This window comes from Ambystoma mexicanum, chromosome 1p, assembly GCF_040938575.1.
Source record: "Ambystoma mexicanum isolate Mex_15411 chromosome 1p, UKY_AmexF1_1, whole genome shotgun sequence".
NCBI classification, from domain to species: Eukaryota; Metazoa; Chordata; class Amphibia; order Caudata; family Ambystomatidae; genus Ambystoma; species Ambystoma mexicanum.
In genome coordinates this window covers 1,017,927,398-1,017,953,352 of record NC_090921.1, presented here as the reverse complement: position 1 = coordinate 1,017,953,352, position 25,955 = coordinate 1,017,927,398, and the positions used below count along the sequence as shown (strand labels likewise).

At 48.4% G+C, this 25,955-nt stretch overlaps 1 protein-coding gene across 6 annotated transcripts in view; it reads left to right on the top strand.

Annotated features, from left to right (window-relative positions):
• The window catches only part of CENPT (centromere protein T), a 1,770,416-nt gene that overhangs the window by 712,962 nt on the left and 1,031,499 nt on the right, over positions 1-25,955 (top strand). For all 6 annotated transcript variants that reach the window (XM_069655330.1, XM_069655348.1, XM_069655339.1 and 3 more), the window contains exon 11: positions 8,319-8,903. In XM_069655330.1, the coding sequence (XP_069511431.1) occupies positions 8,319-8,903 (585 nt within the window). The remainder of the gene's footprint in view (positions 1-8,318; positions 8,904-25,955) is intronic.

Sequence of the window (25,955 nt, the reverse complement as noted above, 5' to 3'; positions counted from 1 at the left end):
ACAAATGCCATTTATCAAGTGCACGGAGAAATTAGTGCAAATCTGTATTTAATACAATGTGATTAAAAATAGTACCCCTTCTCAACGGTCCTGGGGGAAGGGTGGACCATGATCTATGTTAGCTGTGAAAGTTCTGGATTACGGTGCCACAACACGTGTCATGCAACTTATGGTGTAGGTGGTACGAAGGGCTATGGGCGTTTAAATGTGCAGAGTTATAATGTTTAGAGATTCCTTACAGTGAGGGTAGGCCTACCCGTTTCTGTGCATAAAGCCGCGTGCAGTAGAGCTTAGGTATTGCCAGTGCATTCAGTTGCCAAGATCGTTGAAGCAGCAGTGTGTCATCTCGGATGTCGAGGATGCAAGTGTGTAGAATGCAGGCTAGGGCCATGTTAAAGAACAAGGGCCCTGGAAGTGGGGTGACTACCTAAATGCCTGTTTGGAGTTTTTGCAGGCAGTCAGTAGGGCCAAAATGCAAGTCATGCAAGGTGTGGCGCATGATGATGATGTCAGCCACTGTCAATCCCTTTGGGTGTCAGCTGTCATGTAGTATAGAATCAGGCCTGTGTTACTTAATTCCCACATGTTGTTCATGGCAGGTATATGACATCAATGGTTTATATCAATTTAAATGTGTAATTACTTTAAAAAGAAGAACATTGACACAAAATCAAAAAACAAATTGTTACACAGTGCAAATTCTTGTTTTTAGAAAATGGAAAGGATCTGTATGAAAGTCTGGCAAGATGCAAGGTGGATGTGGTTTCTCAGAGAGCATCTGCAGCCATAGTGCATAAAACACTTTGCTGTAGACGGGTGTTCTGTCATAGGACATGCATACTGTCACCATATTTTACAGGAAATGCTTCCACTCTACAGTTATGTTCAAACCCTCTTTGACAGTTTGTAGTATGTGGACCCATTTCTGTTCTAGTCTGGTCAGGGTTTTGTCAATGTCTCCACCTCTATGGGTGGTGTTCACTTTCTGTAAGACACACCACTTTATATCCATGTTGGTGTGGTTCTTCTTAACATAGTGTTCCACTAGTGGTTTGTGCGGTACCTTGTTTTTTATACAAGACCGGTGCTCGCCAATTCGGGTCGTCACAGCTCTCATGGTTTTCCCAACGTATAGAAGTCCACATGGGCATTCAATGGTGTAAATAACTTATTTGGTATTACAGTTCGTGTGATCCTGTAAGGTCCACGAGATCTCTTTGTGTGTGAATACTTTGGTTGTCTCGGTGAACTGACAGGCCATGCATTTGCCACATCGGTAGTGTCCTTGGACAGGCGTTAAGTTCCATAGAGTATTGGGTTGTTTTGGAGTTTCAAGAAACGTATGGACCAGTGACTCTTTGTTGCGGTTTTTCTTGAAGACAAAAAGGGGCACTTTTTGCAGAGATCCAGTGCTGCTTGATTGTCTTGTTTATCAAATTGCTGAGGGGACTGTAGGTTGTCACGCATACCAGTCTGTCCAGTTCTTTTTTGGTGGTTTTGGTGAGGCAGATAGTACGGTCCGTGTTTGCTGCTTGTTTGCTTGCGTGTTTCACGGATTTCCTCGGGTAGCCTCTGTTGAGAAGGCGGTTTTGTAGATCTGTGGCGTGTTTCTCATATGTGTCACGGTTGGTGCAATTCCTCCTAACCCTCAAGAACTTTCCGTAGGACAGGTTACATTTCAGACCTTGAGGGTGATAGCTTCCAAAGTGCAGTAAGGTGTTCCGGTCTGTAGGTTTCCGAAATAGTTCCGTGTGTAGATAGTCTCCAGACCTGTAGATGTGGAGGTCTAGGAAGTCAATCCTGTGGAAGTCACAGTGCATCATGAAGTTGATGTGAGGATTGCATAGATTGAGCCATTCCTGGAATGCAGTTAGGTCTTGTTGTTTCCCCTGCCAGATGAGGAGCACATCGTCGATGTACCTTTTCCACAGCTTGATGTTGTTTCTGCAGGGATTAGTGTCTGCCATGTCGTTTTCGGTTTCGAAATGTGCCATGTACAAGTTGGCAATGTCTGGTGCAAAGGTGGCACCCATGCTGACCCCTTTGATTTGTTTGTACAATAAAGATTGCCCACGCTAACAGCTCAAGAAAGTTTTGATTCTATTAAAGACAAGGAGGCGAGCATTATGCTTTACTTGCTTTTATTTCTGCAATATCAGCACTTTAAAACTTAACTTTAACTCTCTTTGTTTGTTTTTTTCTTGGTATATCATTAGAAAAAACAAAATCAAAAAGTTACAAGCTCCATTTCTTAACAAAATTCGAACTAGGTTCCAGAAACTACAACTCCCATCCACCTGAGGCCCTTTGCAGTCCTGACCTCTGTCCTTGCACCAATCAGTGCCCAGGTCGGGGTATAAACTCTCACCCCTAGGTCCCTTCCTCTTTGTTTTGTCCATGATTACTCAATCCTATACGCATCCAGAACGTGTCCGACGCACTCCATCAGCTCTGTCTTTGATCCGAAGCTGGCTTAACTGCTCGGACCAATTGGGACAACTTGCCAGAAAATCACTGGTTCACATTCCAATTTGCTCATGACGTCTTCTGCACGTCTCCTATGAGAACAGAGAATATCACATGAGGGCGAAAAGAACTACAAATGCTACAAACAGCATCACAATCATTATTCAGTTTTAGCTCTAGCGGGTGGGATATAATGCTCGCCTCCTTGTCTTTAATAGAATCAATACTTTACTGAGCTGTTATCGTGGGAATCTTTATACTATGACAAGACAGGAGGCTTGCATTATGCTTGTTCAAAGCTTGCTAACACTCTGCTTGGTATATCAGAAACCGGTTTAAAATAAAAAGTCTTAATGGTGGATTCAGAAGACCAATCTGCTGACTTCATAATATCTTGTAATGAGACGCCTGTCTCAAACGCTCTAGAAGCCGTTGCCCCTCTAGTGGAATGAACCCCAAAAAAGGATAAATCTATTCCTGCCCATTGCATGACTTCCCTCACCCATCTCGCAATGGTTGCTGTCGCTACTGCATGGTTGGGTTTTCTACGCGCTATAAGTAACTGGGTTACGCCGCGCGGTCTAAGCTGTGCTGTCGCTGCTTCATAATCTTTGCTACACTGCGCGACGCACAGCTTCTTATTCTCCACAAAATATGGGTAGGAAATTACTCGGGAATCGGTTTTAGTTCTTTTAGCGATAGTAAACGCCACTCCTTCCTATCAATTTCTAATGCTTTCACGTCCGATACTCTCCGGCATGCTACTAGACATAGGAGCATAGCCAATTTGCCTGACAATTGTGAGCGGGTCAAGACTTCGTTTTCCAGCCACCTGGAGGAATAATTGGAAAACGTCTCTGACGTCCCATAAGACTGTGTATTTGGCTCTGGCGGCCTTCTCAGTCTCATATCTTTAAGGAGACGCAGGACTGCTGGGTGCTCTCCTACTGGATTTCCTTCCACTCTACTGTGCCCCGCTGAAATAGCGGATCTGTAGACACTGATAGTTCTATAAGCACCACCATCCTGAAACTTTGAAGCTAAAAAATTTAGGATGCTCACTAGAGGTGCTGAAATGGGATCCAAACTGTGTTCTGTACACCACTGCGCCCAACTGTTCCAAGCTGCGTTATACCCCCTGACGGTTGAAGGCGCCCAGGAATCTCGGATACAATCTGCAGCAAGTTCTGAAATTCCTGGCAAGTTCCATCTCCTCCCGAAACCGGACGGGTCGAGTAGAAGCTCCGGGACGCTCGGAACTCTCCTCGGAAAATCTGTAGAAAGTTCCATCGCTACTGGAAACCAGGCCTGTGTCCTCCAACAGGGTAACACCATTACCACCTCTGCTTTGTCTCTGCAGACTTTCGCCAGAGCTCACGTGATCATTGCAAATGGCGGGAAGGCATAGTGTACTGCTCTGTGCCACCTGTGCATGAAGGCATCTGTACCCGCTGCTCTCGGGTCTATCCTCCAACTGAAGTACTTCTGTGTCTGCGCATTCAGTATGGACGCAAATAGATCTTTGTCTAGGGGTCCCCAAGTCTGCTGGATGTGGTGAAATATTAGAGGGTGTAGCTTCCAGTCGCTGGAGTCTACAAGATATTACAGAGTTCCAGGCTGCTATGCTGTTCTGGCTCCCTGGGAGGTATTCTGCAGTCACTGCAATGTTGTTCTGGAGACAATAATGCCAGAAGTCCTTTGCAAGTTCCGCTAACATTCTGGATTTCGTTCCTCCTAACTTGTTGATGTAACGGACGGCTGAGATGTTGTCCATCTTCAGCAGAACGCAACACCTTACCCTGTCCTTCGTGAATGCTTGAACTGCGAAGGAGCCTGCTAGAAGCTCGAGGCAATTTATGTGGAGACACAACTCTTCGTCGGACCATCTCCCACCTGTCTGAATGTGTTCGCACCTCGCTCCCCAACCTGACCTGCTTGCATCTGACTCTGATCAGTTCTGGGACATCCCCGAAAATCGCTCGACCGTTCCAGGCCTCCATGTTCTCTAGCCACCAATGTAGCTCTGTCATGGCTTCTTGATCCAAGTCCACCTGCTGATGATACTTCAAGCCTCCCTGAAGATTCTTGATTTTTAGCCTCTGCAATGCTCGATAATGCAATGGCCCGGGGAAAATAGCTTGAATGGAAGCCGCTAGTAGCCCCACTATCCTGGCAAGATTCCGAAGCGAAATAGATAGATTCGCTATCACTGCTCTTAGCTCTTTCTTTATAGCTCTTTCTTTGTGTCCTGGGAGCTCTAGAATCGCTTTCACAGTGTCCACTGTGAAGCCTAAAAATTCTAACCTCTGCACTGGAGCTAAATGGGACTTCTCTAAATGTATCAAAAATCCCAGAGATGATAGGAGCTTGAATATCCACTGCACATCCCTCGCGAAGGCTCTCTTTGCTGGATCCCATCACTAGAATATCGTCCAGATAGATAATCATACGAATGCCTCTCTCCCTGACGGCAGCCGCTACCGGCTTCATCACTTTCGTGAAGGCCCAGGGTGCTGAGGCTAACCCGAATGGTAGGCATGCAAACAGCCAGATCTCTCCTTCCCATCGGAACTGAAGGTATTTCCGAAAGGCTGCTGCTATCGGAATCGTTAGATACGCGTCCTTGAGGTCTAGGCGCGCTAGCCAATCCCCTGAACGCAATAGGTCTCGGAGGAGGTGTATACCCTCCATCTTGAAATGATTGTATTCCAGCCAGCCATTCAACTCTTTTGTTTATGACTGGGCAAATCTTTTCCCCTCCGTACACAAGAAACATGTTGCTGAGGAAAACCTGACCTTCTGTGATCTCTCGCTCGATCGCTTTCTTTTCTACTAACTTGTGTAATTCGCTGTGCAAAAGCACTTTTTCGTCCTGTGACATGTAAATGGGGGCAGGTTCTGCGTCCTGACTCGGTATGCCTATGAAGTCTAGCTGAAGACCCGCTATTGCCAGTAAAACCCAAGCATTGCTTGATAAAGCTTGCCATTCTTTTAGAAAGTGGAAAGTTCTCCCTCCGATAGGAACATTTGGTGTACTCACCGCCTGCTGCACTGGGCTGACGGAATGATCTTCTGCCTCTGCGGCCCCTTGGGTGTCTTCCTCTGGCTGGGAAAAAGGTGTCTTATTGACGGCCTTCCTAATACTGCGCACGTGGACCCTGAGGCCTTCTTTGATAGTTGTAGCGACCGGACGAGCGACCTCTGAACCGTCCGGTCCCAGCAAAAACACGCCCCGGGAAAATCTTTTTTATAGATCTCTGGGCTTTTTCAAGAGCCGTGTATGTACCCACAAATTGGGACATCTCCTTAGCGGAGGCTTCTCCGAAAAGAAGGCCTTTGGCGCCTTCTCCCGCTTCATATGTGGCCAGGTCACTGTTTGCTATCAATTTTCAGGAGGATACCCCTCCTCCTCTCCGAAGAGAGGGCGCAGTTAACGTTACCCAGAAGACATATTGCTCTTTGCGCCCAGTTCCCTAGGGCTTGATTATCAACTGGGATACCAGTGTCCTTTGACTTCTCGACTAAGTCCATTATCTTAGCTAATGGTCCTGCTAGGTCCAGAAGCTTGTCCTGGCAACCTTTCCATGCGCGATCGACACCCTTCCGAATGTCTTTCGCTGATTTGGTCACAAAAGTGACCATCTTTGGGTCCAGGTCTGGAGTGTCGGCCAGCTTGCCGGGCAGCTCGGGTCGCGGACATTCTGCTTGCATGCGGGATCTAACTTCCCTGTCCAGTGGCTTCCGGATGTGTTGAGACATATACAATGCCACTCTAGGAGAGGGCACCCATTCAGAAGACCTCGGGTGCCTAATGGTCTCCGGATCAAACATATCAAGTATGTTGTCTTCCTCTTTGGGAACTTCCTGTGAAATGGGTTGAATGGGTTGAAGAATTTCTTCTTCTTCCTCTTTGCCGCCTTTGTCGTCGGGGGCGTATCCCTCTTCGTAATCCCCTGAATTGTCCACCCCTGGGGCATGGGGTCTATCTGCCAGCTTAGCTAGAAAGGCTTCTTTCAATCTGGCGACTGGGTCGCTCTGACTTTGGGGAACAGCGTTAACCCTATGCTTTGCGCCCGAGGGGGTCAAAGAGTGCGCTCTTCCGGCCCTTCTTACACCCCTGATTTTCAACCCTCTTCTGAGGGTGTCCAGCTGATGTCCCTTCCCCAGGGCTGTATGCCCGTCTTTTCCTTGCTGCGAGCTGTTCTTTCTGCTCTACCATGTATGCTTCCAGCATTTCTAGCCTCTGCGTCAGAGGTTGCACCCCCTGTGAGACCGCCTGTGACAGCGAATCCCCCAGTACCCTCTTGAAGCTGAGGGATAAATCTGAGTCTTGCCAAGTGGGCTCCTCCTCCCACTCTTGTTCACTCCACTCTGGTGTGATGGACTGGGAGTCCATGGGGTGCGATGATTGAGCCATGAAATCTTGTCAGCAGAGCTGACTTCTTGGGAATCAGCTTCAAATAGAGGCTCCAAAACAGAGTTTACCCAACTCTGTGCCTTTCTAGCTCGTGACTGCACGAGCTGTATTTCTTTTCAGTCAGCCGCTTTTTTTATTTTTTTTCTCAAAGTTTCTCACAATCGATTGCACGCCTTTCCACTCCGTTTCGCAAAGATTAAATGTGAAAACGAGCATTGGGGGCCGCGTGCATGCTGGGAAGGCTCTGAGGATCCTCTTCGCTGGGTCCTAGCGCTCTCCGCGTTCAGAGGCGCGAGACGCCCCTGCGCATCCACGTAGGGAGACGGAGTGCAGCCGGGACCTAGGAACACTAGGCCCGCTGGCGTGAACCAAAAGGTATGCGCCTTTGAGGAGAACGGGGCGGCTGCCTGAAGCGAGCGGCTATGCCCGCGGCTCCGCCCCGCTTCTTCTCAGCGTTACTCAATGAGAAACCCACCCCAGATAAGGGCGAAAATACGCTCATACGCGCGCGCGCCGCAAGTCGTAAACAACGCTGACTTGTTAATATATAATATACTAATGTAATATCACTGACAGAAAGTACAAACACTATGAATGCCTACACACTCTAGTAGGAACAGATAAACCTCTAAGCATTAACATAGAGACAACACTTATCTTAGCATGGCAGCAATAAGAAAGAGGAAGGGACCTATGGGTGAGAGAGTTTATACCCCGTCCTGGGCACTGATTGGTGCAAGGACAGAGGTCAGGACTGCAAAGGGCCTCAGGTGGATGGGAGTTGTAGCTTCTGGAACCTAGTTCGAATTTTGTTAAGAAATGGAACTTGTAACTTTTTGATTTTGTTTTTTCTAATGATATACCAAGAAAAAAATAAAGAAAGTTAAAGTTAAGTTTTAAAGTGCTGATATGGCACAATTAAAAGAAAGTAAAGCATAATGCGAGCCTCCTGTCTTGTCATAGAATTGGTCTTTGAATAGAAAGAAATTTTCGGTCATTGCAAGTCTCACACATTCTAGTATGAAGTCTGTAGGGACGGTTACGGTGTCATTTCTTTTATCCAGAAAGCGGTGTGTCCAAATAATACACTAAGCAGCAGGGGAGGAACTACTTGATGGTAGGCGTGCCAATAAGCAAGCAGAACAACTGACCTTTTTATTCTGTTTCAGTAGAAAGCCCTAGGCTCTCTTGCTGATCCACCTCTTGTGCGCTGAAAAAAGTGTTGACTTATACTTCAATTTCATATTTTGAGTTGATGCTTCATCACAGTACCAACACTCGATAACTACAGTTACAGGTAAATAATGATTCATCATTAAAAAAGTTGGTTTTGTTTGCGCTGCTGCAAATGCAAGAAGCAACTTGCATTATCATATTTTATATTGCTAGTGAGAAAAAAAGCAGTGCTACAATTTGGTTTGTCATCTTTCTATAGGTTCACAGGAATGCTTTATAGATCCACCTCTTACTGACAGATCAGCAATTGGAATAGGGCTGTCCCAGAACAACACTGAGATTGTACTGAGCAACACAGCATTGTACACTGACTCTGTGCCCCCACAGAAGGATTTCCAAGACTGCTCTCCTTCCAAGTCCAGAGCAAGCTCTTTATACCGAGAAGAAATGAGAGCTGCAACAATGACAACCCATGGTGATGGGCAGTCCATGATTTTTTCAGATGTCACCCATACTAAAGCAGTTTCAAATATGAGCGAGCAGGATCGACATTTAAATGACAAACTAGAGAATGATGTATCAATGGAAGATAAAATGGAAGAGCAGATTGATGTTAACAATGTCACCTATAACATGTCAATGGAAGTGGAGGATGAGGTTGATGCAAACGAGAATGCTGTAAGAAAAACAGTAGCGACAGAAGATATTGATTTTGAGCACATTGATAGAATGGCCATGAGCACTACGGAAATGAAGATCCTTAGCTCAACTAAACTTCATGAATTTTCGCAAGCTATCAGTTTTGAGAAGATCCTGCTTGAATCTGAAGGATTAGAGGACAGTGGTAAGTACCTATGTATCTTGAAAATGTGTCAAGCTTTTTTTCCTGCTTTAGAGCTCTAAAAAAAAAAAAAAAGTAATGTTGAATGATCTATTCCCAGTTCATGGAAGGAGTAAGTTATCTTGGGGCAGTTTACTGGTGTTCAATTACTCCACCTCAGACGTTTGAAAGGCTGAGCCAGCTTTGAAATGATTTGAACCTATGACTTTCAGGTAGATTGCACATTTCAGCAGAGATATGTTACCTCAATGGGCTATGAGACTGATTCATTGCGGACTGTAGTATGGTGAAGAATCTATCGCTTGGAGAACTATTCTGTTTATCTGACCTAAGGCTAGCGTGTGTATTATTCCTTATGGATTTATGAGATTATGTGTTGTTGAACCACAGGTTCAGTTGTATGTGTAAATAAGTGTTTGGGTACGGGTTGCCTAAGTGCACATGAAGATTGATATATTTTCAATGTAAATATATCATCTTGTATAGATATGAAATAATACTTTCTTCTGTGCTTAGTGTTGAAGTTGCCCCTGACGCAGGCTAACATGTAAATGAAGTATAAAGGAATTTTCTCGCTGAGTTCTGCACAGTTACAGGTTTACTTCTCAATAGCAATGTGATTGCCTCATGCATTAATTAAGTGGTTACTTTCAAGTTTGTAATGATTGTTTCATGTTCATTGAATTCTTCAATCAAACAATCTGAGTAGCATGGCATGACAGAGCTTTGAGAAGATATGAATGCCTGGAGGACACACCATCCGGAGAAAATTCACTGTAAAAAATGTTTTTCAGGATAAATTTTGCGACAGCATGAACCCTCAACACACACGGAGCATAGCGACTTAAAACTAATGCCACCTCTGGTAAGATACAGGCAGCTTTCGAAGATGGCGAAGGTGGTCGACACCTGAGGGCTGTGGGTCCCCTCGCGGTCTAGAGTGCAGTACGACCTGACCAACATCTTGGACCAGGGTCCTAAGAAGGAGAGTTTGGTACCTTTAAATCAGGCAGTGGAGTAGCCTGTTATGGAGCTGTGGGCTAAACAAGCATCAGTTCTCACAGTGGACAACGATCTGACCAAGAAGCACAGGCCGACCCCTTATTTTGCTCTGTCCACGCTTCCACAAGATTGGTAGTGCATGGCGCTACGGTGAACATCAAAACCGCCTCTTGTCAATCCCAAGGATAAGGAGAGCAAAATTTTAGATGTGTGGGGCAGGAAGATTTTCGGCTCTTCAAGCCTGGGTCTCCGGTGCGTCAACTCTTCGGCGGCAGAGCACATCACAGAAGGGGAGATGAACGGCTTTGAGGCCCTTATTAAGGGTGGCAAGGAAGTTTCCCGACATCTTGCTATTTGGCCTGGACATTGCACACTGCGTTGCATGGACAATGGCCACCAGCACCGTCCAGCAGCATTTTTCTTGGTTGAGGATGTCAGGTTTTGCTACTAACATCCAGAATAAGCTCCTGGACATGCCCTTTGAGTGTATGAACATGAACTTGTTTGGCATGAAGGTCGTCAAATCGCTCCAGACGTTTCAAGCCTCTAAGGCGACCGCCGAGTCGCTAGGGCTAGCAGTGCAGCAACAGCAGCCGGCGGGCAGAATCAGAGGTTTTTGCCCCTTCTCCACGTATGCCTAGAGGGGTAGAGCCAAGGCTCCCTTGGGCAGGCAAGGACAACGCTGTCCCTACAGAGGTAGGGACGCAGAGCACCTAGATGAGGCGCTTCTACCTCCACCGTGCCTTCCGCAACCCCCCAGCACAAAGCCTCTGTGACGTGTACTTTTGCCATTCATCCCCTGTTGGGGGCACTGGGGGGTAGGATATCCCTGTTGGCGAGTATTGGAAAAATCCACCTCAGATGCCTGAGCCTTAGCTCTTCTAGTAGGGATACTACCTTCATTTTGCCTCTTGCCCTCCAGACCATCCCCTTGCCACCAACCCTTAACTAGAACCTCTCCTGCTGGATTAGATCCTCTGTCAGGTTCTGGCAAAAGGTGTCATAGAGATGGTACCCTGCTTGGAACGAAACATCCATTGGTACTCAACATACATTCTAGTACCGAAGAAGGACGGAGGTCTGACACCCATCCTGGATCTACAGCTTCTTAACTTGTAATTGCGTGAGGAGAAGTTCAAGATGGTCACTCAAGCCCAGATCTTTCAGGCCTTGGACATGAATGATTGGCTAGTCTCCCTGGATCTCCAAGATGCCTACTTCCATGCAGCTATCCACAAGAAGCACAGGAAGTACCTGAGATTCAAAGTAGAAAACTGTCATTTCCAGTTGAAAGTAGTGGCTTTCAGCTCCTTTCTGCACTTAGGTTTTTAACCAAGCTGCTAGTAGTTGTGGTGGCTTGCCTCAGGAGGGAAGACATTCGTGTCTTTCCCTGCCTGGATGAATGGCTCGTCTGAGCCTGCTCACCAGATCTAGCATCGGTGCACCTGTACCGGACATGCAGCCTTTTGCACAGCTCACAGCTTGAGCTTTTCTCTGAACGTCAAGATGTCTTAGGTTTCTCTGTCCCAGTCCCTCCGATTTATCGGGGTGGTCTTGGACACAAGCCTGGATCAAAGTATTCCACCCGAGGACAGAGTGGTGGACATCTTAAAGATGGTCTAGGTTTTCTAACCTCAAACGACAGTTCTAGTCTCAGCTTTTGTTTGCTTTCTGGGTCTAATGGCATCGTGCATCTTGGTGGTACCAGATGCCCATCTTCGCATGAAGTCGCTTCATTGGCTCCTGTGCTCATGATATAAGTTTCAGGTATGGACTTCAGAACACCTTCTGGTTTCTGAGAGAGTGTCCGGAGACCAGAGTGTTGGGCCGGGAAAGACAACCTCCTGAAGGGCTCACTTTTCCGTCAACCTTGGCCACAGGTCACTCTAGTCACAGATGCTTGCCTGAAAGGCTGGGGTGCTCACCTACAAGATCTGACAGTGAACGGACTGTGGTCCCCATCGGATTGCCTGGAACACATCAATCTGCTGGAGGTGAGGGTGGATCAGGCTGGCCCTGATCGCGTTCCTTCCCTCTGTGAAAGGCAAGGCGGTACTGGTCCTGACAGACAATACTGTAGCCATGCATTACCTCATCAAGAGGCTTGGTGGCTTGGGCTCCTGGCCGCTGTACAGAGAAGCAATGCAATTGTGGTTCTGGGCTCTGGAGAACAGCGTGCCTCTGACTGCGGCCCATCTGGCCGCAAAAACTCTAGCAGACAGTCAGCAACCTACCAGAAGTGGGAGCTCTGCCAGGAAGTTGAGATTTTCTGGGGTACTCCCCATGTGGACATCTTCGCTTCAAGTGTAAACGGGAAGTGCAGGTGGTTCTGCTCCAGGGAATTTCCTCATTCTGAAACTCTGGGGGACCTTGATGTTCGAATGGGACGAAGACCTGCTCTATGCGTTCCCGCTGATCCCTGTCACTCCGCTGGTTCTCAGCATACTGCGTCTGTTTGGGGCCATGATGTTCTTGATTGATCTGGACTTGGCCCGGAGAACGTGGTAACCGGAGTTGCTGGACATGGCCATCTGCCCTCCCTGGCGTCTTCAGCAGAGGAAAGACCGCCTCTCTCACTCGGAGGAGAGGGTGCAGCACCTGAACCTCTGCAGCCTGAACCTTCGTGCTTGCCTGCTGAAAGTCTGTGGTATTGAAGAGGGATTTGTCGGAGGACGTTCTGGACGTACGCCTATCTGCTAAAAGACCCGCCCCGAGTCCATTTATGCCTCCAGGTGGCAGATATTTTCGGCTTGGTGCCGGTGGAGGGATCCTTTTATTTGCTCCACTTCCTCTGTTTTGCAATTTGTACTGTGATTGGCCCAGACGGGCCTGCTGATTTGTTTTGTACAGTGAAGGGGTATCTCAAAGCCATTTTGGTCTTCAAGAACATCCCGAGCAGGTATCCTTTTTCACCATACCCACAGTAATTCAGTTCCTGGGGGGTCTTTCCAATATGTTTCCCCCATTCCAGTTTGTTGTTCCAGCGTGGGATTTAAATTTAGTGTTGACATTTTCAATGGGCACAACGTTTGAGCTCCTCCATTCCTGTTCTTTATGACTGCTCACCCTTAAGGTGATTTTCCTGGTTGCCATTACATCTGCTAGACTGGTGAGTGAGCTCCAGGCTCTGTCTGTTAATTCTCCCTACTTGGTTTTCTGCAAGGAGAAGGCAACATTGAGTTAGACCCACCTTCCTTCTGAAGGTCTCTGATTTCCATCTCTCTCAAAAGATCCATCTACCCGTCTTCTTTCCTCCGCCTCACCATTCCAAGTCAGAGGAGAGTTTCTATCGGCTAGATCCGATTCAGGCCCTCAAGTTCTATGTTTTTCGGAGAAGGGGGAACAGGACTGATGACCAGCTTTTAGTTACGAAACAGACCCGGTCTCAATGGATCATTCTCTGCATCTCTGAATGCTGTGATCTGGCCAGCAAGGAGGTCTCTGAAGGTCTCACGGCTCAATCCACCAAAGGGTTGGCCGCCACCTCGGCTCTGCAACACGCAGTGCCTGTTCTGAATATTTGCCAAGCAGCTACGTGGGCTTTCTTGCACATTTTCGCTAAGCACTTCTGCTTTGATTCTATGTCTGGTAAGGACACTTGTTTTGGCAGACCTGTCCTTCAGAGTTTTCTGATTTAGGTGGTATCCTTGCTACCTTCCCTCTTCCAGGTCATTGTTCTGATTTGGGCGTCTATCATAGATGAATCCGTTGGAGGAAGGAGTCCATTAGAAGAACAAATGATTTACCGCTCGAGAAAGTTCACTCTGATGGACGTTCCTCCCATGGATTGCTCACCATCCTCCCTAATTGCCCCTCTCGGGGTAGCTAGTACATCTTGGTTCTGTGTTCCCTCAGTGCCAGAATGCTATGTAGCGAGATGGAACAGAGGTCCCTTGGCACCTCTGTATATAGTGGCTCTGACATCATGTCCACCGCATAGAGGCATCCGGCAGAGCTCCGCTGCTCCCACTGGTGGTAAAAAAAATTCTGGGGAGCAGCTGGCGCTGAGAGATGGATTTCATAGATGATCCGGAAGGAACGTTCATCAGAAAGAACATTACAGAGAGGCAAGTCATACTGTCATAAAGAACCTTCGAGGGGATTGGGTCCTCCGACGTATTCCATATCTATGACAGTAATCACCATAGCTGTGCTGCTTCGGAAAATCTTTCGGTGTTTGCGTCCTGCGTCGATGATGTCGATACGCCGTCCACGAGGACCTCCTCTGACGGCCGACGTCACCAGATGTTATAAGTAGGACGCACGACGCCCGTAGCCTCAGTTCCGTTTTTTCCACGAACGTGTTCGCTTCGGAGATCTCGGCGAGCCTCGACTCTTCTGACTTTCTGTTCTTTGAACCTGTTAGTTTGTACGAAGTTTCTAAGAGATGTCTTCCTCTTCTTCCACCCCGCGTCCGGGCTTCAAGAAGTGTGGGGACTGCGGGTCCAAGATGTCGGTGACGGACTTGCACGATGCCTGTCTCTGGTGCCTCGGGGAGGCCCACGACACGGATGATTGTGTCGACTGCCAGTCGCTTACGTCCAAAGCCTTGCGGGAGCGCAAGAAGAAACTGTTGGTAGGTAAGGTGTCCAAGCCCTGGAAGTCGAGGTCCACTGTGCTTTCGACGGACGATTCGAGGGGCGACTCTCTGCATCGTCGTCGTAGGTCTAAGGGGGTCTCGGTCCCGGAGTGGGTCATCAGTCGCCTTCCCTGTCCTCGTCCAAGGACTCCGCCCGTCGGCGGGTTGCTTATCCCACCAAGCATGCAACTCCAGAGGAATGGGCTTCCTTCGGTAAGAAAATGTTGGCGATTCTTGAATCGCAGGGCACCAGTCCGTCCGCGCCTCCGAGGGGGGTTGGGCGTGACCGTACTAGAGACACCGCTCATACGCCTTCGGGCTCGGGTGGTCAGCACAATTCGCGGGATAGGTCACGCTCGGACAAGGGGAATCGTTCTAGTCAGGCCCGTTCCAGGTCCCGGTCCTCGACGCCCTCGAGATCACATGCACCTGTGAAGTCTTTGAAGAAGACGCCGACGCCGGTGGCGCCGAGGTCGTCGACGGACTCTCTTGAGGCTCCGCCTCCGAGCAAGTCGTCGGCGCCTAGGCTGTCGAAGGACACGCTCGGGGCTCCGCTCTCGAGGACTTTGTCGAAGCCGTCGATGCTGTCGGCACCGCGCTCAATGTCGACGCCAATTCACCCGATGCCTTTGACGCCTTTCGAGGCTGTTTTGTCGGAGGTACCCCGTGGCACGGTGGGACCCCCTAGAAAGGCTCTGGCCAAGGCAAAAAATGTCTTTGTCCCCTATTTTGTGCCCACTTTCCACCATCTGGAATATATTTCTGAGGTGGATGAGGGTTCTGAAGATGGGTTGGTTCCTGATACGGTGCCAGACGAGATTATCTCTGGTCATAGCCAGATTGAAGACCTGCGTCAGTCACTGCATGACGCCAGTGGTCTCGACACCTCTCCAGAGGTGGAGTTCTGTAGGCCTGAGCCTGGCACCCATGCCGAGTCCTCGTACCGGCGCCTGATGTCGAGGGTCACCGAGTACTTGGAGTGGTCTGCTCCACTAGGGGATTTTCTGCAGGATGACCTGACGGATATCCTCGACCAAGGTCCACCAACTGAACCGGTACTGCCATTCCATATGGCTCTGCAAAGAAGGGTGGCGGCGGCTTGGACTGCTCCGGAGAGTCTCTCGGCAGTGGGCAAGTCTTTGCTGTGAAAATACCGCCCAGCAAGTAGCGACCCCTGCTACTTGACCACGCACCCCACTCCGGAGAGTTTGGTGGTGCAGGCGGCTACGGCCCCAGCAAAGCAGGCGTCGTATCCTACCATCCCTCCCGATAGGGACGACAAGCGTTTTGATGGTTGGGCGAAGAAAGTGTTTTCTTCAGGGGGTATGGCTCTTCAGGCAGCCAACTCTGTATGTGCCTTGTCACGTTTCACGCACACTCTGTGGAACTGTGTTTCCTTAGCGGCTGAACATATTCCCGAAGGGGACGAACGGGGTGGTTTTCTTGCTATGATACGGGATGGCAAGGATGCCATCTGTGAGGCCGTTCAGTCGGGTCTGGACATTGCAGATTGCGTCAGCCGGTCCATGGCGGCGAGCACCGTAATTCCCCTTATTTTTTTATTTCCAAGAAAGACGGAGGATTGAGACCCATCATGGACTTGCGCGGTTTGAACAAACTCCTCCGGAAGGACAAGTTCAAGATGGTTACTCTCAAGTCCTTCATGCCCTTCAGCTTCAGGACTGGTTGGTGTCTCTCGACCTCAAGGACGCTTACTTTCATGTGCCGATCCATTCCAAGCACAAGTACCACCTGAGGTTCGCGGTTGGCGACTCGCACTTTCAGTTTCGGGTCCTGTCGTTCGGATTGACCTCCGCCCCGAGAGTTTTCACCAAGCTCATGGTGGTGGTGGCAGAGTATCTCAGGAAAGGGGGGATTCACGTCTACCCCTACCTGGACGATCGGTTGATCAGGGCGCGCTCTCCCGAGCAAGTCCTGGATCATCTGTCCGTCACCTGCTACTCCCTTCACAAGCTGGGCTTCTCCCTCAACTTCTAGAAGTCCCACTTGACGCCAACTCAGCGGCTCCAGCACATCGGAGCAGTGCTCGACTCGTCCCTTGGGCAGTGTTTTCCTCCCCAGGTGAGGGCTCATCACATTGAGCAGATGGTGCACAAGTTTCAACATGCCCACAGTCTCCCAGCGTTCGAGTTCTTGAGGTTGCTCGGCCTCATGGCATCCTGCATTCTTCTGGTTCCAGAGGCTCGACTGCGTATGAGATCTTTGCAGTGGGCACTCAAGATTCATTGGTCACAATCCTCTGGCAGGATGTCGGACCCCGTTTAGGTGTCGCCCTCGGTCGCCCAGGACCTTTTGTGGTGGGCCGTCAAAGGCAATCTGATGAAGCGGGCTCCGTTTTGGCTTCCCTGGCCGGTGGTGACGATCGTGACGTCCGCATCCCTCACGGGATGGGGAACTCATGCCAACGAGTTGATAGTCCGCGGTCATTGGTCTCCGTCGGAGTCCAGACTCCATATCAATCTGTTGGAGCTGAGGGCCGTTAGGCTTGCCCTGAAGGCTTTTCTGCAGACTGTGCGAGGAAAGACAGTCCTGATTCTGACGGACAACACAGTGGCCATGCACTACCTCAACAAAAAGGGGGTGGGCAGGGTCACTTCCTCTGTGCAGGGAGGCGATGCAACTCTGGTTCTGGGCCATCCAGCAGGAAGTTTCGATCTCCGCAGTCCATCTGGCCGGAGACGAAATCGAGACGGCGGACGCTCTGAGCAGGCAGAGCGTGATCTCTCACGAGTGGGAGCTGGCTCAGGAGATTCTCCTGGAGATCTTCGGCCTTTGGGGGGGACCCCTCAAGTGGATCTCTTCGCCTCCAGTGTCAACCGGAAGTGCGAAAGGTTCTGCTTGCGGGAATTTCCTCCAATAGGAGCCTTAGGAGACGCATTCGTGGTGGAGTGGTCCTTCCCACTGCTGTACGCATTTCCTCCAGTCCCTGTCATCCCGCAAGTGCTGCAGAGGTTACGGAGGTTCGGTTCCCGGATGATCCTCATTGCTCCGGCATGGGCCCAGAGGACGTGGTACCCGGACCTTCTCGACTTGTCCATCTGCCCTCCACGTCGTCTTCCCTACCGAGACGATCTGCTCTCAAGGGAGGGGGGTCAGGTTCTCCATCCAGAGGTCAGATCCCTCAAACTTCACGCTTGCCTTCTGAAAGGGTGAGGTATAAGGATTGGGACCTCTTTGAAGACGTGATGGAGGTGTTGCTTTCAGCCAGACGGCCTGCAACAAAGTCCCTGTACCGTTGCCATTGGAGAAAGTTCTGCGACTGGTGCAGGGTTCAGAATGTGGATGCTTTTTCATGTGACTTTCCTGTAGTTCTGTCTTTTTTGCTTTCTTTAGCCCACAGGGGCCTGCAAGTGGGTACCGTTAAAGGTTACCTGGCGGCGCTGTCCATATTTAAGCGCTCGTCTGAGGAGTGTTCTTATTTTAAAATTCCTTTTAATTTCTCAGTTTCTGAAAGGGCTCACTAATGTGTTCCCTCCATCACCTTTCCAGGTACCCGGTTGGGATTTGAACCTTGTTCTCAGGTTTCTGATGGATGCTCCATTTGAGCCTTTACATTCTTGCCCTTTAAGACTGTTAACTCTTAAAACTTTATTTTTAGTTGCGGTCACTTCCGCTCGTAGAGTGAGTGAGTTACAGGCACTTTCAGTTAAGCCACCCTTCACTGTGTTTCATAAGGACAGGGTTGTCCTTAGAGTTCGTCCTTCCTTTCTTCCGAAGGTGGTGTCGTAATTTCATTTGGGCCAGAAGGTCATTCTTCCGGCATTTTATCCTCCTCCGCATCCTGGCAAGGACGAGGAGAGGCTCCATAGGTTATACCCTAGGAAAGCTTTAAGTTTCTACATTTCACGCATGTCCCGGGTCAGAGTGGATGATCAGCTCTTTATTGGTTACGCTGGAAGGCGTTTGGGACAAGCTGCCTCTAAGCAGACTTTGTCTAGATGGATTATCTTGGCAATTTCTGAATGTTACTGCTTGGCGGGTAAGGACCCTCCGGTAGGCTTGCGGGCCCATTCTACTAGGGGTATGGCTGCCTCTACTGCCCTGCAGAGGGGTGTTCCCATTCATAACATCTGTGAAGCAACCACTTGGGCTTCGGTCCATACTTTTGTACGTCACTAGTCCCTAGATTCCATCCATGGGCAGGATCTGGCCTTTGGCAAGGCGGTCCTTTACTATGCAATTTGATTGGGCATTCTAAATTTGTATATTCTAAATTCTTTTCCCACCTCCTTACGTTGGTACTGCTTTGGGAGTCTGTCATAGATATGGAATACGTCGGAGGACCCAATCCCCTCGAAGAACAAGTTACTCTCTTACTTGGTAATGTTCTTTCGATGGGATGGTCTGATGACATATTCCATATCGCTCCCTCCCTGCCTACCTCGCCACAGAATTTCTTTTGCGATTGCAGCTTATGTTTCCTCAAGGCTTTTTGTGGTCATACTGGCAGAAGATTGGTGCCACACGTTCTGGGAGAAAACTACAACTGAGGCTACGGGCATCGTGCGTCCTACTTATAACATCTGGTGACGTCGGCCGTCGGAGGAGGTCCTCGAGGAAGGCGTATCGACGTCATCGACGCAGGCCGCAAACACTGAAAGATTTTTCAAAGCAGCACAGCTGTGGTGATTACTGTCATAGATATGGAATATGTTGTCGACCATCCCATCGAAAGAACGTTACCAGGTAAGAGAGTAACTTGTTCTTCTAATGCTGACATAAATTACTCCACATATTGTGGAATCCCAAGAGATTCCAATTTTGCACTTGATACAACCCTTTTCATTAATATCCCAGCACAATCATATATACCAAAAATGTAGACCACTGATTGAACAAGATGATTTAAGCCCTTGCTCTCCATGTTAAATTGCCAATGATTATGCAGGGACATCCTCTGCTTCCTTTGCAACACATTTATATGGCTTTCCTATGTAATGCATGGCAAATATCCACGCAGTTAAGTGGTTAAATGCAATGACCCCAAATCACTCTTCTTCATTAAGTTTTATTTCCAGCAGGGCTTTAATTAGCTGCGAGGCTCCTGTGAAACATTCATATAAGTTAAATATTTTGCACCAGTTTGCGCAGTAAAGAGTGTCATGCTTAATTCCAAGTCGATTGCTGCATTCCTATCGTAGCTAGGCATTCCCATACCAAACCTTACATTCTACCTAACTCTACTAGGGCCTTGTTGCTGAGTGCCTTTGCATTGTACAAAACAATGGGCACAGTGTTCAACTCCTAGATTAATCAAAGGCTGCCATGATTCATTAAAATAAAATGAGCACATGGTCAGTCAACTATGGATAATCACCATTACTTCTTTACAATTCCTCATGTAGTTCTTCCTGTGTGACTAATATAATCCAAGGTATTTATAGTGCTAAACCTCATCAAACCATTTCCATCCACGGATAATCACTCTATAATGTATAATCACACCTCGTCCGCACCTCCCCCCTTTCCTATTTTATTTTATTTTTGGACTTCATTGATCAGTTATGATCATTGCTAAATGTATTAATCCTATTCTGAGATTTCTGTAGATTTCTAGACTTAACTAATAACCAGGTCACCGTCAAATTATAAGATCACAACCTTTTTTTTCTCACAGAATTGGTGGGAGCACACCTAACTTTAACTTCTGAGCAGGGGGGGTCAGACATATAAAAGTTAAACAACATTGGCGCTTAGAAACAACCCTCTGTAAGACCATTTGTTGTATGAATCTTCACCGACTACTGTATACCCTGGAGTAAAGCCAAATTGATTCCCCCGTATGCACAACTCACTTCAAGGGTGACTCAATCCACCTATCAAATGCATTCAAGTAATATATTAACATGCAATACACGTGTTTCCCTATTTAAGCAGCCTTCCACTCTTTTCTTTTGCAGTTGGTGAGCTTGTGCAAGTGAATCTAGGTAACTTGACCTAAACCCCACCTGGCTGCGTTGACCTGCCCATTCTTTTTCCCTTCTTAGTTGTTAGTTCACACGCCGTTTCTACCCTGGGAGTCCAAAGTGAAGGGCATTCGAAGAAAAGGGCAACACCTGTTTGGGTCTGTTAGGTACTGGAAAGGGCTAAGGGCCAGTTTCTCTGCCCATGCTACACCAGATAAATATCACCATTTGTCTCCCCTAATCCATTCCCATCCTCTCCAGGGGTCGCACAGCCAAGCGGAAACAACAACCGTGGACAGCTAACCTGGCAATGCTCATCAATATCTCCCATACACCCCTATAACATGTGCCTTCTTTTCACGTCCGCCCGGATATGATGGTTAATGCCCGCTCAGCAGTCCCAAACGTTCATTAAACAACTCACTGGCCAACCACATACGCACTTCTCTGTATTTTGAACGCCTCCCTCAGTGAAGGTGCATTCCCAAACATGTGAAGATTGGTCTCATACAACCCCTTCTCAAAAATATTTATCTTGACCGAGAGGACTTGGCCAACTTCACACCCATCACAAGCCTTATATCGAGGAAGTAGTTGCAACCCAACTACTTGCCAAACTCGACCCGCTTGTCCCTCCTCTGTGATTAACAGTCTGGCTTCCACCCCAAATGCAGCACTGAGACTGCAATCATCCAAGTGTTGGACGATACACTCAGAATCACGACACAGATGATCACCCAATAGTCCACTCCCTCCTCGCCGACAGGATCCGCTTCTCTGGAACTGTTCTAAATTGGTTTGCATCTTACTTATCCGGTAGACACTACGTCGAACAAATGGGCTCTTTCAGTTCCAACCGACTTCGAGTTATGTGTGAGGTCCCCCAAGGTTCCATTCTCTCCCTAATCATCTCTTATCTATACATGGAACCCTTGGGAACTCTCCTATATAACTCCAACATAGCCATACATCAGTTGCTATGATGGCACTCCGCTGTACGTTAAGGTCACTGGCTTTCAGGACATTGCTCACCTCTGTGAATGCCTGGCTGCTATCTAAACATGGATGTCAAACACCTCAAATTGAATCTGACCAAGACCGAATTCGTCCTCATCGGTGCCCCATCAAACAACTTGTGCAACAATGGCTCTATGACATATGCCTGGGAGTATTCACCCCTCAGCTGTAAAACTCGGCCAAATTCCTGGGCTTCATTAATGACAGTAGGATTTCCTTCAAAAAGCACATAGCCAAAAAAGCACAAACTGCATGGCTACATATCCACACACTCCAAAATCAAACACTTCATTGCTTCATTGCGCACGGTGGTCCAAGTCCTCGTTATCTCACACATTGATGAGTGAAATGCCCTACTTGCTGGGCTTCCAGCTGCACACCTGGCCCCCCTCAAAGCTGCCCTCGTCACAACAGGTGCCCGCAAATTAGACTGTATCTCTTCACCAATGTGCACTCTTCATTGGCTCCACCTCACTATTAGGTATCATATTCAAAACTGCATATATCACCCACAATGCAGTCTCAAACGGAACAACAAACTTGGTGGCTCAACTCCACACCTCTGGAGGCTCTCCCACCTCACGTAGCAAAACCTTTAAAAGGCTTGTGTGAAAGCTAGCCCGCAAAGCTAAGACTCATAAGCAGTCCTTCTCCGGCCATCCCACGACCATCAAGAACTCAGTCCCAACATGCCAAACACTTGGGGTTTACCTTGATGCTGAGCTGTCCATGCACATCAATGCCCTTGCCTCATCTACTGCCCACACTGACCCTTGATAACTGCCGGACCTTCGCCAGAGCATGATATTGAGTAAAATGGACTACTGCAACGTACTGTTCAAGGGCATGTCAGCATCCAATCAGGCCAAGTTACATCTACTGCAAAATAAAGCCTTGCATGCAGCACTGGGCCACCGCAGGTCTGACCACATCTCCCCTGTCGCTGCGAGGTCCACGGGCTGCTGATAAAAGCCAGAGTTGAAAGAGGCACCTTGTAACGCTCACCTGGTTCCCACGGAGGCGCGGCATCGAAGGCGCAGAACTCTGAAGATGGACAGGAAGGGCCCCTCTATTCTGTCTTCCCTGGCTCGTTGGATCCCCTCCTGTGCGTGAAAAGGGAGTATTACCAACTGCGGAACAATGCTCAAGCCTCCCACTCCCTTCCAACCCTCCACGATACCTCCTCCACGATTCCCAGTGAAGCCTCACCTTAGGGTTTGGAAGGATGAGCTCTCCATCCTGCTTCAGATGCAGGGGCGCGTTGAAACCCAGTTACTTCACTGGATTGAGGATTGATGGGAGTTCAGGTAAGCTTGACTGTTCAGGTAAGGCGCTGTAAAAGTTCTGTTCAAAAGTTCAAGCTTAATAATAATGTTCGTTGTCTAATTGCAGCAAGCGCTAATGCTTATGTCTCTTTCCCCTTAGGGGCCGGGGTTCGGAGTGCCGGAGATATGGCGCCGACCCGAAGTGAAACAGTTCTGGATGAGCGCTCAGGTAATGTCTTTGCATTCGCTCATTCAATGTCTTTGTCTTTTTTCCCCATAGGGGCCGGGGTCCGGAGATGCCAGGAAGCAGCAGGACCCGAAATGCAGTGGGAATAATCCAACAGGTAAGACTTAAAAGGAAACAGAGCTTTCCTTATTCCTTTTCTCCCTCTCACCTTTGTTCTTGTCTTTTTTCCTCTAGGCGCCGGGGCGTAGCTGAATCCGGAAGATCGCTGCTGAAGATGGAAGCGCCTTGCAAAGGTGAGTAAAATGCAGCGCTGCAGCGATCGAAACAAAATGCCTTTAAAATGATGTCTTCCTTTTCAGGGCCGTTGGTGAAATGACTCCGGGATGCAGATTTAGCAGGTAAGGGCTTTTCTTCTCCTATTCTCTTCCTTTCTCCCCTTGCAGGTGTTCCAGGGTGCTGGCAGGCGTGGCTGAAGTCAGGATGCAGGAGCTGACACGGTGAGCGTCCAGCTGCTAGGTGCAGAACAACGCGAAGCACGTGTGGCTGATCGGGTGTGGTTTAAATAGCCTTGGAAGAAGTTCCTGGTATGTATCCTTCCACCAATCAGGTATGTATCCTTCCCCGACCACACCCAGGTGGTGAAGTAGTCCCACAGGAAAAGTAGTCCCATTCAGGCCTCAAGAGGGCCTGGATGAAGCAGCATGGTCTGCATCAGGTAAGTGTGCACCCAAGCACTTAAACACATTTCCTCTCTTATGAGCCTGGCGCCTAAGGCGCCAGGACTGGGGGGCCCCTATGAGCCTGGCGCCTAAGGCGCCAGGACTGAGTCCAAAGGGCCCCGACTTGGGCCCGCTGGGACTTCCCAGGGGAAAATGATGTCTGCCTCTGGGGTTGCTGGGCCCGGCCTGGCTCCTTAGAGGCAGGCATCATGACAGTACCCCCCCTCAAGGCCCCTCCCAAGGTCTTTTCCTCCGGGGGTTTTGGTTTGTGCGGGAATCTCCAATGGAATCTTTGTACCAGTCGTGGTGCATGAATAAAGTCACTGGGTTCCCAAGATCTTTCCTGAGGTCCATATCCTTTCCAGTCAACAAGATAGAAAAGTTTTGACTTAACTATCTTGGAATCTAAAATGTCTTTCACTTCGAATTCGAATTCTCCATCAATTTGGACAGGATCCGGAGGCTTAGACAGTCTGGTTCCAGGTTGCACTGGTTTCAGAAGAGATGCGTGAAAAACGGGATGAATCCGCATGTTAGATGGTAAATCGAGTTTAAAGGCCACTGGGTTGACTATAGCCTTGATGGGGTAAGGTCCAATGAATCTGGGATTAAAAGTTCGCGGGCCCCTGAGGGGTAAATGTTTAGTTGCTAGCCATACCTGATCTCCTACTTGGTAAGGAGGAGTCTTACTTCGGTGCACATCAGCGTTTTCTTTATACCTTTTCTTGGCTTGTTGTAAGTGCGTAGTAGCATCTTTGAAGGCTCGGGTGATAGTGGAATGTAGGTGATTCACCGCGGGCATTTCCAGGGTCAGGTGGATCAAGGTCAGAAGTCCGAGGATGGTGACCATACAAAGTATAAAAAGGAGTCTGTCCGGTTCCAGAATGCACTGAATTATTGTATGCATATTCTGCAATCCAAAGGATGTCTTTCCAATTTAACTCGGATTGGTGTAACATACAACGAAGATATTGTTCGAGAGTCTGATTGGTTCTCTCGGTTTGTCCGTCGGTCTGGGGGTGGTGGCTGGTGGATAACCGCACATCTATTTGTGCCAGTTGGCAACATTTCTTCCAAAAATGGGAGATGAATTGACTTCCACGATCTGAGACTAGCATAGAGGGGAAACCATGTATGCGCACTATACTCTCCAAAAATTCCTTGGCCAAGGTGGAAGCTGACGGCAATCCTTTTAGAGGGATGAAATGGGCCATCTTGGAGAACAGATCCACTATGACGAGAATAGTGTAACCTCCACAAGGAGGCAGGTCAGTTATAAAGTCCATTGACAAGGTGTGCCAAGGTGCTGGTGGAATGTCCAATGGTTGAAGTAAACCGGCAGGCCTTTTCCTTTGACTCTTATTTTGGGCGCAAATTCCGCAAGACAACACAAAAGACTTTGTCTTTTCTCCAAGAAGGCCACCAGAAGTGGCGTTTGATCTTTTCTTCTGTTTTCGCGATACCAGGGTGTCCTTCCATTAATGATTCGTCATGACGGGTGATGACAAGTTCCTGTAATTCTTTACTTGGAAGAAACAACCGCTCCTGGAAATAGGGTAAATCATCCTTAACGGTGTAGTGAGGACCCTTTTGACTCCATTCCTTTAAGGCTGAAGAGTCTAAAAGTTGTTTTACTTGAGTTTGGATGTCCTCAATAGTTTGCAATGAAGTTAAGCCCAAAATTCTTTGTTCAGGTATGATTGGCACAGGTTCTATACTCAAATTGGGTTCCTCCATGCCAATCCGGGATAAGGCGTCTGCTTTACCATTCTTACAGCCAGGGCGATAGGTAATTACAAAATCAAATTCCGCAAAGAATAAAGCCCATCGGAGTTCTCGTGAAGATTGAGCTTTGGCCGTCTTTTAGATACTGCAAATTTCTGTGGTCCGTAATTACGGTGATGGTATGTCTAGCCCCAAGAAGATAGTGACGCCAAGCCTTGAAAGCCGATTTAATAGCCAGTAGTTCTTTGTCGGTAATTGCGTAATTGATTTCAGGTGGAGAGAATTTTCTCGACCAAAAGGCTACAGGGTGTAATTGGTTAGTTTCTGGGTCTCTTTGCGACAGGACAGCTCCCATGGCCGAACTGGATGCATCGGTTTCCACAATGTAAGGGAGATCTGGGTGCGGGTGCTTCAATACAGGAGCAGAGGTAAATTTGGTTTTCAGGTCCTGAAAGGCTTGTTCGGCCTCATGAGTCCATTCGAAGCGTTTATTTTTCTTTAAGAGAGCTGTGATGGGTTGAACTGTTCGAGAAAATTCCGGGATGAACCTTCGATAGAAATTGGCAAAGCCAAGCATGCTTTGCACTCCCTTCACTGAGCTAGGAGATGGCCATTTGAGAATGGCGTCCACCTT